Raw genomic sequence first — 15,922 nt, 5'->3', positions numbered from 1 at the left:
AAAAAAAATGGAGATAAGATCCACTCAAATCGACAAAATGTTATACTACGAGAAAATGATCCTCTTTGCCCTCTTTAGTCTATGCATGCTATTTCATAGGCAAATATTTTCAATCTTTTAAAAAAAATTTTCACCTTCATGTTTGTTGCACTATAGGCATTCTGCGCGCTTTGTTCACCCATCTCCTGTAGCATTTACAAATTTCCTGAAAGGGGTCCCAATTTACCAAGCCTGATGTTTAGGCTGTTTAAATTCTGGCTATGTTTTAAGAATAGGAGAAATGATTTGAGGATTTTTTTTTGCCATTTATCAGCAATGCAATTTAATATTAAATAAAGAAAATTATTGCAGGTGCTTTAATGATATATCCTTAAATTGTTAGTCAGGTGAGAAATTTCGTTTTTTATTCAGGGGTTACACAAACAATATTATTTCTAACATTTTTTTTAAAATAACAAATACGAATAGTACAGACATGCATGAAAATACTCACAATGATTCTAATGATCTTTCTTCCGATACCTTTATATTCTTATATCAGAGACACTTTTATCCCTGCTTAACTGGTGCTTTCAATATATTCGCTGAATAAGATTTCTTTTATTATAAAAAGGTCAGCAAGTTATTGAATATTTAAAATACACATGAAAGTTTTCGCCATCAATTCATACCAGTTGTATTTAAGCATTTCATCCGAGTATTTTAATGTTTTCACTTTGATTTTGTTTTTCTGTAAAATTTTTTGATCCACAATTTGGCTGATCTAATCAATGCCATGTTAAGTGCATTTGATACATGCACGCTGACCATCATTTAAGCAATAGCCTAGATAACTACACGTATTTTGAAGGCCCACCACTACCCTTGCGATTCTTTCTCTATGACTTTTCATAATTCCTGAATAGTGTTTTCAAAGATGGTCTGTTTAAATTATTTGATAAGACAGATCCCTCATTCTTAGAAGTTTTGTTTACATCTCTATATTTAAAAATTGTGTCATTTTCCAGACCACCAGCTTAATAAAGGCAGCTTACACTGGGGCTTCATATCCGTGTTTCAAACGTAATGTGTCATCTCAAGAGCGAGATGTCAATGACCAATGAGGGTCGCAAACGAAACATCTCTTTTTTTGTTATCCATCATGGAATCAATCATGGAAATGATAAAATAAAGAAGTCTTCAACAATTTGATATGTTCTGATTTTTCTCTAGATTTGAATTTGAATACTAAATTTAAATTCGTCCCATAAAAATGTACGAGGGGTGATCAAAAAGTTCGCGAAATAATTGAATTACTTCCATAAAAGAAATGAAATTAGGTTTCAGTGTTCCTTATTTTTTAACGTTTTCCTCTCCGATTTAAATCACATATGTCACCGTTCTGACCATACGCGAATCACGTGATATAGGCGGTCACGTGACATGCTCCGTAGCGTTCTGTTCACAGAAGCTAAAAGATTTTTCCGAGTCTTATATTTCTTACCATGCAAGTTATTCTTTATAACAAGAACAATCCATTTGTCAGGAATTGCCAAATCTCAGCAATAGGATGGATAAGGATATCCTTTCCCAAAATGAGCATGGTGACCATCAGAACCCGAGTCCTCCGTCTTGGAAGCGTTGTTTATCCATCGTGGATAAAGTATGGGCGCCTTCTTTTTATCATATCTGATATGTTTAAAGTCTAAATAAAACGAAATTTTAGGGATTTAATAATTATATTATTGTTAAGATATTCAACTATTTTTCTAACTGTAACTTGGCAATCTTTTATAACAATTTGCTCAACTAAGGACACATCTCTTCCCCAGCTTGCTTTCATTTGGCAACAGAACAATCATCATTTTTAACCATCTCCCTTACTTCACTAAAACAATCAATCCACTTAATGGTTGAACTTCTAGTAAGTCTTTATTCTTCATAAACCTTTAAATAATACATAAAACTTGGAGCGGCCAATTACCGCCCCCGATGTAACACTCCTTTCAACAAAATAGCAAGTTATTATAGGATGGACATAAAATTTGGAGCGGCCAATTACCGCCCCCGAAACAACACTCCTTTCAACAAAATACTAGTAAATAATACATAAAACTTGGAGCGGCCAATTACCGCTTCCGATGTAACACTCCTTTCAACAAAATAGCAAGTTATTATATGATGGACATAAAATTTGGAGCGGCCAATTACCGCCCCCGATGTAACACTCCTTTCAATAAAATACTAGTAAATAATACATAAAACTTGGAGCGGCCAATTACCGCCCCCGAAACAACACTCCTTTCACCAAAATACTAGTAAATAATACATAAAATTTGGAGCGGCTAATTACCGCCCCCGATGTAACACTCCTTTCAACAAAATACTGGTATATAATACAAAAAACTTGGAGCGGCCAATTACCGCCCCCAATACAACACTCCTTTCAACAAAATACTAGTAAATAATACATAAAACTTGGAGCGGCCAATTACCACCCCCGATATAACACTCCTTTTGACTAAATAGTAATAATATGATTTACATAAACATGGAAAGTCCAATTACTGCAACTGACATAACATAATAGTAACAAAACTTAAACTATGAAAACACATGTACTCATTAAAATTTCAGCTCTCATTACATTGTGCAAAGTAATTGTTCAAACTGTTAATAATTCTTTGGGATTTCGTAACTCTCACCGAGTTTCCAGTTTTTTCCTGACACAACTTAGATATACCATTCACGGTATCAGGATTAAATGCCATCTGCAAATGATTGTAGAGAAGGCCACTTCCATCAATCTTTCTGGCAATGCCCTGGCTGATGATTTTTCCTGCAACTAGGGGCTGGAGAGAAGGCAAATTTGTTCTAATTTGGCATGAGTAGAAGTAGGAGGCTATTACGCTTTGAACAGTGATTGATGACCTTCTGACGTCAGTGCTATCCAGAACACTGGGTGTGAAATAGCTCTGAACTAGGGATTTCAAAGCCGCCACATCATCTACAGCATTGTGTGCAGAGTAGACTATATCTGAAAGACACTCACAAAGGTTTTCCTGTCGATAAGATGGTAATCCAGGTTTCACAAGTTTGAAGAGTTTCAGAGTGTCCACAAAACCATCCACTACTTCTGAAAATTCAGTTATTTTGTTGCATGCACGTAAAGCATGCGTAAGAACAGCATGCATAAGAACGGGACAGTCAAATGACTGGATGTTATGTCCAAACAAAACCAATTTTTTACCAAATCGATTACAAAAACTATGTAAGCTGTCAATAGCTGCAGAAATTGATACTGCATCTTTTTCCTTTTCAAAGTGGAATAATTTTCCATTCTTTACACTTATTCCAGTCACTTTCTCTGCCTCTTTTGATACTGGTTTCTTTGGAAGAACATACACTTGAAACTTTTCTTCCTCTTCCAGAAATGCCAACTGAGTTATGTGACATGTTCTATCTGAAATATTAGATGGATAATTAATACACAAATCAACCAAAATCATACAAAGTATTGAAAAGTTCTCTTTACCTTGGTAAAATGACATGTAGATTGCCAATTTAAATCTTGATTTTTGAGTAATTAATTCATGAAGCCAATTACAATCCTAAATACAACAGTTATGAATATAAGTGTCCTAGATTTATATGCTATTATAAATTTCATTACTGTAAAATTTTTCATACTTGTGATGATGAGATGTTGAAAGTAACAGTCCTTAAATTGATATAAGTTCAAGCTTTGTGGCAATGCACTTTGAAAAAAATTTTCACAGTGCGATAAAATTGGGACAAAATCAACGCACTTTGAAAAATTTTTTCAAAGTGTGTTAAAGAATGAAAGCGCGCAAGGCGCGGACAATCCCCCGCTCTGAGAGAAGACATTTTTCAATTCTAACTGTTCATAAAAAGTAATATTTTTCAAAAATTATATAGTCAATATAATCTTGTACACATTTGCTTCCTATATTTTGTTTAATAAATTATTGACAAATAATTTATTTTTCACCAGTTTTTTTAAGATATGTGAAAAAGAAAACAATAGCTTCACGCATGATTTGAACTCTCGCCAAAGCTCGCGGTTAGGAGTAAGACTGAACGCGTTAACCACTACGCTACGAAGACTGCTTGTACTGTTTAGTGTCAGTGTGATTTAAATAAACAAGTTTGTTGAAGCGTAACTTTTTTTTTCCAGAAATGTTCAATTTTCATATAGAATGGGTTCAGACTCCATTTTTTTGAAACATGAAATAGATTTTACATTCACTTTCCCGTCAAATAAATGTTAATGAAGAATGGAGACTTGACCCATTCATATTCAAAAATCATTTTTTATGGCTCTAATAAACCCATTTTCCACTAAATATGCTTTACTGTCAAATTTAGAAACAAATTATCAATCAAAAAGCCATTCAATAAAATAACTGAATCAAATGTGTTGAGAATGACATTACTGAAAACATTATTTTTAGAAAAATATAACTTTTCCGTGAACTTTGAAAATTGAGAAATATATTCTCCCAGAGCTGGGGATTGACCTCGCCTTGTACGCCCCCTTTCTTTGGAGCAAAATCAACGCACCTTGAAATTTTTTTTTTCAAACTGCGTTCAGAGTTTTACCATGGAGACACTAAATGCACTTTGAAAAAATATGTATAAAACCCAAATTCTGGACTTAGATTTTAGTGATAGACAGCAATAATTTGTTATATTTCTTCTGAAAAACTGATGAACTGATCTACCCTCATCTTGAGTAGATTTTTAAAGAATTTTCCTATATATTCCTATGTAAAACTTTGATCCCTCATTGTTGATTCCATATCAATATGACTATGATTTCAACAAACTTGAATCTACACTACCTGAGGATGATTCCAAATCAGTATGACTAATTGTGGCTTTGTTGTTCTTGAGAAGAAGATTTTTAAACAATTTTCCTATATATTCCTATGTAAAACTTTGATCCCTCAATGTGGCCCCCATCCTACCCCCCGGGGGTCATGATTTGAACAAATTTGAATCTACACTATGTAATGAAGGTTTCACATAAGTTTCAACTTTTCTGGCCCAATGGTTCTTGACAAAAAGATTTTTAAAAGATGACGCCAAATTTTCACCAATTCTTTATTATCTCCCCTTGGAAGAGGGTGTGGCCCTTCTTTTGAAAAAATTTAAACCCCCTTCACCTAAGGATGCTTTGTGGCAAGTTTGGTTGAAATCGGCTCAGTGGTTCTGGAGAAGAAGTCGAAAATGTGAAAAGTTTACAGACGGACAGACAGATGGACAAAATGTGATCAGAAAAGCTCACTTGAGCTTTCAGCTCAGGTGAGCTAAAAACCTGAACATTTGAAGATTATAATATATAAGTACCCAAGCCAGTTGTTTCCAAGTCAAAGTAAACAGGTAAATGGGTTTCTGCACTGAAGTTCACTATTTCTGGTTCTGGCCGAATGCATGGTTTTGGAATACTAGCAAGAATTGTATCAGTTTGCTGACGTAATCCAATCTCAGATGAATATGTGGGGCCTTCCCTGTTTTCTTGACAGGCAATCCTCTGCAATTTAAAAAAAAATAACATGATTGTAATACACTGTAGACAAGAGTTTCCATAAGACATCACCTAAGAAATGAATCTACTTTTTGAGAATTCATGAGGTACATAAACTACAACGCTTCACCCCTTCATATTATCAAGATACATGTATATATACATTATTTTTCTGACAACTTGCCACAAATTTATGTCATCCAACAATCATTTCTGCAACAAAACAGTTTGAACTATATATAGTTTTGACATCAAGTATGGTACAGTGCTCTAATTGGTGAAAAATTTAGTTGCCATGGCGCCTAAAAATTTTGGTTGGCGTCTAAAATGTCTCTATAAATCACCAAGATTTTAGATTGACTTGGCGATCATCAAATTCCAGAACTAAAAACATTTTCAACATTTTTTTTTATGAAGAGGCGAAAAGAAATTTTCAAAGTTGAGACTATCATTATTTAGCAATGGACATATCTTGTGTTTTCTTTGTAACCTTGTTTGTTTTTACAGTGCATGTGCAAATGAAATTTCGCATTGCGTCAGTGCACACAGAGCTCAGGTGACCAGATAAAACAATAAGCTGCCTCAGGTAATTTTTGATTCCAGAAAATTGACAATTTTGAAACACAGTAAATTGGATGGGTGATGTGGTCAACTGTTTTTCAATTAAATTCTCACTCATTAGAGATATCATTTAGACATTAATGTTAGGACATAATTGTATGTACGAGCACGAAATGTAAATCATGTATACAATTGTTGATATTATTAGTTTTAAAGAATATTTCATAAGGTCCAAGTTTCTTAAAAAGACTCCTGACAGTGGTTGAGATGACGGAGTTTTACAAGCATGCTTAAGTTAAAACCTTTTGGAATTTAGCTGGTTTATATTAATTTGTTGTTGATTTTTACTATAGTTACAATCGCATTAGATCCATCCCCCACACCCGCCGTGTCGCACCAATAAGTTCGTATATTGACTAATATTAGCTTTTAAAATTGGCGCCTAAGTAAAATATGCCTGGCGACTAAAAATTTGTATTGGTGACTAAATATTTTTTTTATTAGGAGCCAGCTGGCACCTAACTTTTAGAGGTCTTTTAGAGGCAAATGGTATTATGACGTCAAAATGGAGATATTCTTGCTCACTCATGGTAGTTCACATGAACATGAATTTTTTCTAATTTGCAAAGAATATTAAGGGTTAGGGATAAATACTTGGTAATGTAAATATAATATAATCCACTGGGTGGGTTAAAATCTTTATAACAGTTGATCATTTATAGAGAAATTTTGATCAGAACTCTTTACCAGTGTCATGAAATTGACAATTATGGAAGAAGCCTTCCTACTCTACATGATACGTGTCTCAAGTCAATACCTTAATGTATTCTCATTGAGCATGTTATATCAAATTACCTCTGGGCTTTCAGATTCATTCTCCTTCTTTTTGCTTTTACGGTGTTGGCAATGGCTTTTCGCTTTCGGTGCTGTAAATCCCTCAGTACAGCTAATTTATGAGTGAAGGTGCCAGGGGATAAGCCTGCTCTAATGTTAACCTGTAATAAAATAAGATAATTATATGACTTATTTGAAAGGTGGAAAATGACAAATTTTCAACAAAAATGATATTTACACTCAAGCTTACAAAAATGTTTTTGGTACCTTGGCTACATAAGAGTGTCCAATGTTCTTTTGTGCTACTCCGGCAGCAACTCGGTACCCCAGACATGCTGAACCACTGAAATGACATCGCTTGGGAGCTTTGGAGGCAATGGTCATGTTAAGCGACTCATTAGCTTGAGTTGACCCCATGTGAGCTAGCTTCTTGCTGATCCCTTTATATCTGGTAAAAAGATCTAACAAAGAACTCTGTAACTTTGAGTCAGAAAGACACTTTCCATAGGGTAGTGACTTATAGTTCATATTGGGATTTTCACGATGGCTACACCAATCCCCACATGAAGAATGGTCCCCAAATGGGTGTTTATACATGGCATCAAGACCAGTTGAAATCCCATCCTCATTTCCAACATTTTGAGCAACCATGTAGTTCCAGCACTTTTGAATATATTTTATAATTTTAGTGGTGAGAGACTTGTGTACCTTTTGCAAAGCGTAGAGCTGATTTGCAAGATTTTTCTTGAGATGGTTCCTGTCTGATTGCTTTTCTATTGTGGGATCAACAAAGCTCAAGGCATGCATGGACCTTTAATTGAATGATCTAATAAAGTGCCCCGCCACAGCATGATATTTACATTACATATGTATTTTGCATATAAAGTGTGTGGAAATCTATGGCATTCGAAACATCATAACACAGAAAGGGGGTTAAAAGGTTAAAGCATGCGTTTTATTTTGACGTCACAATTGTTGATCGCCGAGGAAGTACAACGTCATAAGTGAAAATCAAAAATCACGCTCACATTGACCAGAAGCTGTTACATTGGCTCTTATATTTACTGTAGCTTACAAAAGGATAATACGTGGGTTTTGAAATATAAATCACATTTGCAGTCAAGGCAGAGAGTTAAAAAATGTAAATATAAGTAATGAATCATTATTTTTTGAAAGATATAGTCTCATAACTGCAACGGTGTGCATATTTGACGCGCTAACGCGCATTACTCAATTTGTTTGCACACACCGTTGCAGTTATGAGACTATATCTTTCAAAAAATAATGATTCATTGCTTAAATACGCCCATCAAATATTGTTCAATTGTCATAAACAGTTTAGAGTGCAAGAAAATCATGTCAACCTTGTTACAAGGATTTCAATGATTTTTCCATTCCTTATAATATTTGTTTATACATCTCCTGTAGTGTAGGCTTTAATTATAACAAATATTACATTAAAGATCCTCAACTGGTTGTGTTACAGCTTGACAAATGCTCATCTGCCCCCCCCCCCCCCCCGCGCTTTCAGATTTGTGAGACGGGCGTATAAAAATAAATACAGGTCAACTGATCTGGAGGCAATAAATTTAAAAATTTGGATGTCCATGAAGCAAATGTTTCCTAAGGTAATAGAGAAGATGTTTATCATAGCATAGTAATTTGATCTTGAACTTGGACCTTGTGAACTTATATAATCAATGTTGTCCTCAACCCCAATCAATATTTATATATTATTATACCTCACTATAATTATTCTATACAAAGCTTTATCTAATTGGTTATCTAATTGGTTGTAGATTATCACATGACAGGGCTATAAAACTTCATATTTCCCTGTCATCTTCATGCTGTTCATCATATTCAACCTCTTCGGAAACCTAGTGCATTTTCCCGCAATAGTTATCGTTCATTGAATGAAAACTCCCGAGAGTAGTTGACATCACAACAGCCTGATTCAAGTCACAAAATTTCTGATTGTTTCATCTGAGTGTATAATTTGTCCAAGGGACTTCTGTAAATTGTTTCAGTAACTTTATGCTAAAATTGAAAGTGAATTTGAGAGGGGTGCTGAATTTGAAAGTTTATGTTTAATTTTAAAGTTTTTGCTTGTTTCTGTATAATAAACAATTGTTATTGCATGATCGTGAGGGAAATATAAAGATTTATTCAGCCAAGTAAAAAATCATATTCCCCAAAGGGCTAAATGTATAATATTGCAATGGTTGAATTATGTCATGGTTTCACAGTTCTATGCGCAGAGATTTCCCTTGAGAAGTTTACAGAAAAATTTACAGATGGATGGACAAATGGGCAGACAGAGTGATTACTATAGGACACCCAAAAATTCTAACAGGGGCCTAATTATGGTTTTATTGTTTTGTCATATAAATTGACAACAGATTTCAATACCTTCCCAATTTTTCTGACAAACGTGGGGCCTTGCTGGCAGGTTTTCCTTTGCAGCATGTGCACATATACGACATGACTTTATTCTACAGCTCCAATCTAGCACTTTTCCAGTCTTTGCTCCTATCATAGTTGCATGTCCTAAATGACAAAATAATTACAAGATGAAGATAACAAACAGTGATCAATCTATAAAAATCTACAAACAAAACAACTGGCATAAAACAGGGACCCCTGGAAATTCCAGAGATGGGAGCAATAATATATTTTATCACATTTTACCCCTTCTACATTCATCCAATGTGTATCCCCTGTTTAAACATACATTTCTTTTATACAACTGCCCCATCGTAACTCCAAAGAGTCTATGAATCGAGACAATATGGGGATGTTATAAATATGACTACATGTAGCATAGCCTTGAAGTTATGGAGAAGAAATTTTTTTATCTGTATACTTGCATTTCTTAAAATTTGATCCTGATTTTAGTCAATTTCTTACTCAAGTCCACATGAAATTTACTCTTTCTTGATTCAGTTATTCTTGAGCATGATAAGAAGATTTTAAAAGTTTTTTCATATATATTCCAATGTAAAACTAATCGATCCCTCATTCTGGCCCCATCCTATTCCTGGGGGTCATGCTTTGAACAATTTGTACATGGTCTTCTGCTATGAAACAGATTCAAAAAGACCTTAACACAAACTACCTACATAATTATATATGTAGGTATTAGTAAATATACTTACCAGATAAACTGTTGTAAGCTTTTCCACTACCTCTCCTCTACCAGCCCGCATCAACAGAAGCAGAAATTTCTCTCTCACCATCCATTTTCCTTCATAAAAATATATATATGACATATTATAACTGTAAAAATTTTCACACAAGATCACAGTTAAACACCCCTCTCACAAATAATCCGAGGAGCCGTTATTTGTGGTCCTGTTATGTTATCAATTTGCAAGAAAGTACATACATACATATAAAATTTATGCTAATTCCAAAGACAATAGTTTGGTAATTAATTCATTGATAATTCATAATTAATTATTAAGGACATTAGAAAATTTTGCAAATGAATGCCTATTAAGCTGTACAATACAAAATCAGCAAAAGCTGAACAAGAATGAAATTCCTAAAAACTACATGTATTAATTAATGAAAAATGAGGGTCTATGTGTAATACCGTAAACTTCATACATGTAGTCAGTATATTTACAAGGTGGTAAATGTAATTCATACACATGTATGTCATTCAACATAAAAATCATTTGCAATCCCTATGACAAGAAATGATTTAAATCTGGTGTTTTATTCCTGATATTTTATAAAAAATTCATTACGTTTCTGTTAGTAAGCTCTCTTCTTCTAAACTTTGTTTAGTCGAGTCTGCTGCAATAGCTTCTATAACTGGACCAACCTCTGCCTGCCTGCTGGCAACCATCTTATGGTGAATCGGATGTATATTAAGTGCTCCCAAAATGCTATTAAATTGGGTAACTCCTCCACCCGCATGGATCATTACTGTAAATAAATGTCAACAGTATATGTACATGTATTACTTTTAACTGATGAATAAAAAAACCTAAAGAAAAAATAATTATACTCTATTGGATCATTAATCAAATATCATTGTATACCAGTGATTCTGTTAATAACTGTTTTATTATATGACAGACAGATGGATGGACATGATAGCCATAACATATAATATGTCGTGTCATAGATGGTCATGTCATAGATGGTCGTATAAAAAAAAGGAGGGACCAGCCTTTCAATGAACATACATACCAAATAAAAAAAATTAACCTTCAGAAAAAAAGGTTTGGGAGGGGGCAAGGCACCCTGCAACCCTCCCCCCCCACAGGTGCCTGAATGTGCACCTGAATTAACTTTTAAGAATTATTTGTTTCAATTAGGAAGTTCCTGATGTATTGTTAGTCCAATGCAGTAAAAATAAATATAGAATCTTCCATGGTGTGTGGTTGGATATGATTTTATATCAAAACAAGTTGTGTGATTTGATCCCCAAGCCCTGACAAGGGAATAAAAACACACAACAGTTGGATAAAAAGCCATATCTAACCACAATCCTTGGGACATTCTTCATATGTTTTATACATATATAATTATAGCTATATTTCATGTTTTTCACTGCTTTTTATATGCATTTAAGCCAATCTAAGACCTAGGAATTATTCAATCATATAATAAAAAATAACATCTCACCAGTTCCAAGTTTTGAATTTACATCCCAAGTTCTTGAAGGATGAACTCCATGCCTCTTTCCTGTTGGGACATTATTCACGTAGTTGCAATTAGAATTACTACATGGAATCTGAAAAATTTAAAAACATTCTCACAATGTTTGACTCTCTCAATTCAAGCAACTAGCTTGGCTGTAAAAATGAACAGCAAACCCTACCTTCAGTTTTTGATTCTAAGGTCATAGAAAATTTGGATTTATTTACCTCCTTATTCTGGGTTTTGTGTGCTACATTACTCTAGTTTTTGGGATGGACATATGAAAATATGGATTTAAAATCAATATACCTGTATATGATACTATAACAGGGACTTTTTAAAATAAAGTTTGACACAATTTATTTTCAATAAAAACAAGCAGCTGGCATATTAAGAATGTGATAGTGTATAAAAAAATATTCCCCATTGAAGAAACATTTCTTTAAAGGGGAGGGGGGATGACTGTGCATATTGTTGATTTGTACATAATTGATGTCTGTGACAATTATTATGCACCAACCCTCACTGCACATAATGACGTTCATAAACTTATAATTTTACTGGCTGAAAAATTATACAATAAGCATGTACATACTGTCACTGATGACATTTATGTGCACATATTGTCGACCAATGGTTATAAGGATTCTTGAAGATTTTTTGTGTGTTAATTTTGTGAATGTAAATTGGAGTGTAACTCAGACAGACGTGTCTATTTCATGCAATGCTATTGCAACAGTACATATTTTCATCCTGTACGTGTTGTTGGCAGTTGCTGGCGAAAATGTGTACCAACCCTCACTGCACATATCCCCCCCCCCCCCAGTTGTAATATGCATGCAATGGACCAAATACTTTTTAAAAAGTGTTGGGATCGATCTATGATCAGTATAAAAAATATATATCTAAATGTTTGGTTAGGCCAAACAAAAAAATATGGGTTCCGGTTACACTTCCAAAATATTTAGGGTAGGTAGGTAGGGAATTTTTTTTTTTTTAACAAAATGATTTTCTTAATTTTTTCTAAATAATACCTATCACTGCTTTGCAAATGGCATTTAGATGTGGTGTGATAATATACTAGTCAATATTGGTAGGGGACACCTACATGTCAGCTTGCTTTGGATTTAACACTATAAAACACTTGCACTACGTTTTGCAAGGAGGCCGTCATTGCTGAAACTAAAACTTAAACTGGAGTCATTGATGGAAATCGGGGAAAATTGCAGAAAAAAATATGAATATTGCCAAAAAAAGTTTAGGGTCGGGGGTATAAAATAGGGAAGGTCGGGTAACCGGAACCACACATATTTTTTTTTTATTTGGCCTTACGGTTGTTTATTATTTAATTTTTTTTTTATAATTCAAAGTTATGAATGGAAAAATATATTATTTTCAGAACTTATGATTATGTATGAAATATTGGTAGTTAGTCTTCATATCATGACAGTCATACATATGGCACAATAAAAAATCACGATATACAGTTATAACTGATACATGTAAAACAGTGAGAGATTTTTTTCTACACAAGCCTCTAGCTATGGCCCACTTTACTGCTAATTTATATATGCTATAGAGGGAGTCTAGTCAGTATTAGAACACCTGTCAGGAAACACACAGAACAGAACAGATTATTTCTAATCTACATTCTGCCAGGGTACTGAGAACAGAGGCTTAGAAGTTAAAACTCTGAATTATACCTTGTCCTGTAATCTTTCCATTTAAAAGGCAGTAAATTACACAGATAAGGCCAAACAAAAAAATATGTGTGGGTCCGGTTACACTTCCAAAAAAATTAGGGTAGGTAGGTAGGGATTTTTTTTTTTTTTTTTAACAAAATGATTTTCTTAATTTTTTCTAAATAATACCTATCACTGCTTTGCAAATGGCGTTTAGATGTGGTGTGATAATATACTAGTCAATATTGGTAGGGGACACCTACATGCTAGCTTGCTTTGGATTTAACACTATTAAACACTTGCACTGTGTTTTGCAAGGAGGCCGTCATTGCTGAAACTAAAACTTAAACTGGAGCCATTGATGGAAATCGGGGGAAATTCCGGAAAAAATATGAAAATTGCCAAAAAAAGTTTAGGATCGGGGGTATAAAATAGGGAAGGTCGGGTAACCGGAACCACACATATTTTTTTATTTGGCCTTAAACATATATACACTACTTAAACAAATTTTCATATATTGTTAAAAAAAAAACAACCAAAAAAGTATAAGATTACCTTTAAGATAGCGGTCAATCCGTAAGTGTTAATCCCTATGGTGTGATGGAGATGGAGTGGGACACCACACTTATCACAGGCTTTGAGGGCTTCGACCAGAACCCCGAGTTCCACAATCCGGCGGCCAGTGGACCAAGTGTTGTCCAGCTCAGAGGAACTGTCCCCGTCAATAATGATGTCCTCGTTGACATGATCAATGTCTGGGTAAGTCTGAGGAGCGGCATGACGTAGCCCTGGGCATCCCGCGTATGAATGATCTTTTCTAATCGCAGACCGAATTCGAAAACGTTTGGATACCTTTTCTCTTCTCTCTCTCTCCTTAGCGGTGCAGAACCAACTCTTCTTGTTAACTTTCCCCATTTTTGACGTTTCGCCTTCCGTCGATGTTTTGTAAACAGACGACAATAGTGCATGTCGTAAATTGCGCGAAACGCATTCGGAAGAATGATCTCGGCTTAAAATATATATAAGTGCTTTTTAAGTATCTACTTATAAAACATGTTTAAATAAAATAAGTCTTAACATTATATTCTTTGAAAGCTCCTTGATCAGAAATTTTACGACATTAGATCGAATAACGACATTTCGAGATGCGCAGTGGATTCAAAAGTGTCAGGAGCGAACATCTTTAAGATCAACAGAATAATTGTTCTAGTATCTATCTGTCCCACTTTTATCACTATTACCATGCAGACTTTTAACAAACTGTCTATTACCTCTCACATTGACCTCACTTGGCCTTTGAATTTCAATTTATCCTTATTAATCACTTGTTACACGATTGATAAATTGTAACTCTGTCCACGAACGTGTAAGGGGGAGCGTTTCACAGTCATTTTTCTTTGTTAATGTTTGAATATATGTACGTATGTCGGACAAGTTAAAGGAATAACGATATTAAATTGAAAATGTTCAACATCATAACAGCAATTAAAGCTTAAAGAACAACCCAGACACTTGAATCAAACAACAACGTTAAAAATCTTTACATGTCAAGTGAAAGGAATGTAAAAGTTATGACACTTTCCTCGTCATGTCATCTCAAGATGTAGTGAATTGACGTCATATGCTATTATGACGTCATATCTAGGTAGTTCTGAGAAGTTACTACAGTTTGAACAGTTTGATATTTTACGGACAACCTTATCCTAGCCGCGTTGTCAGAGACTGAGGAAAAAGTGTCTGAATACATCACTTTGCATAGGACAGGCTCAGATTAAAACAAGACAGTAAACGGGAAAATCTTAGTAGTATGATTTTGCTACTTTCAACCCCGCCTCAGGGCATGGGGAAGGTATGGATGTCTATGATGTAACTTGTAACTAAACTTTTAAATCCTTTCAATGATGCAACATCTAATTTAGCTTTTAAATCCCTATCTAATCATAAAAGTATTTCTTTTAATTTCCCTTTGATGCAACATTTAACATGTCCAGAGATCCATTTACTTTAATTCAATTCATTTATTTAAATCAAAATCTAAGTAGGTGCTAATTGCACCCATCTGGTAAACCTATTTGTTAAAGAAATGATACTAGTGAAATGTGGAATGTTAAACAAATTGGGTTTCAAATACACTATGTCTGAATAAAATCACCACTTTATCTTATCAACACAATTTGAAAATACAATTTTTAAAAAAAAAAAAAAGTTTGCTTTTTTTAAAAAATGTCTTTAACCAGTAATAAACTCTGGTAGAGTCTGATTCTCATGGGAAAAAAAAGCTATGGCAATAAGTAACACAAATGCTAAGTCACAAATCCTCTCATGCTATTGACAAAAAAAAGTATCAATCCAAATCTTCAGTTAGCATAGCAGAACACAAATATTCTCACACATCAAATCTATATTTAAAAAAATTAACAGATTAGGCACTCGCACAATAAAAAAAAACAATGATCATGTTTAAAAAAAAATTAACACACAAAGTAAAAAAAACAACACTTGTTAAAATAAACACACATTCTGACATTCATACAACATATTATATCTTTAAAAATGATAGTAAGTACAAGCAAATGGGTTGACTAGAAAAAAAACTTCACCTCTAGAAACTATTTACAGACTTGATAAACATTTAATATGAGACAGATTTTTTTTCCTC

At 34.0% G+C, this 15,922-nt stretch overlaps 2 protein-coding genes across 2 annotated transcripts; both read right to left on the bottom strand.

Annotated features, from left to right (window-relative positions):
• Nucleotides 1-2,612: 2,612 nt before the first annotated feature.
• On the bottom strand, nt 2,613-3,173 carry LOC133199973 (uncharacterized). The gene has a single exon (XM_061335753.1). It carries the CDS (start codon nt 3,171-3,173, stop codon nt 2,613-2,615), a length of 561 nt encoding a protein of 186 aa, XP_061191737.1.
• Nucleotides 3,174-6,942: 3,769 nt separating this feature from the next.
• On the bottom strand, nt 6,943-7,732 carry LOC133199972 (uncharacterized). Its single transcript, XM_061335751.1, has 2 exons — nt 7,193-7,732; nt 6,943-7,086 (listed from the first exon to the last, which is right to left on the bottom strand). Exons 1-2 carry the CDS (start codon nt 7,730-7,732, stop codon nt 6,943-6,945), a joined length of 684 nt encoding a protein of 227 aa, XP_061191735.1.
• Between the last annotated feature and the right edge of the window lie 8,190 nt (nt 7,733-15,922).

The sequence above is a fragment of the Saccostrea echinata genome, unplaced genomic scaffold (assembly GCF_033153115.1).
Source record: "Saccostrea echinata isolate AGI-Se365-2 ecotype Australia unplaced genomic scaffold, CSIRO_AGI_Sech_v1 ptg000036l, whole genome shotgun sequence".
In the NCBI taxonomy this organism is placed as follows: domain Eukaryota; kingdom Metazoa; phylum Mollusca; class Bivalvia; order Ostreida; family Ostreidae; genus Saccostrea; species Saccostrea echinata.
The sequence above is the reverse complement of the archived record's forward strand: the minus strand, read 5'-3'. Positions and strand labels throughout refer to the sequence as shown.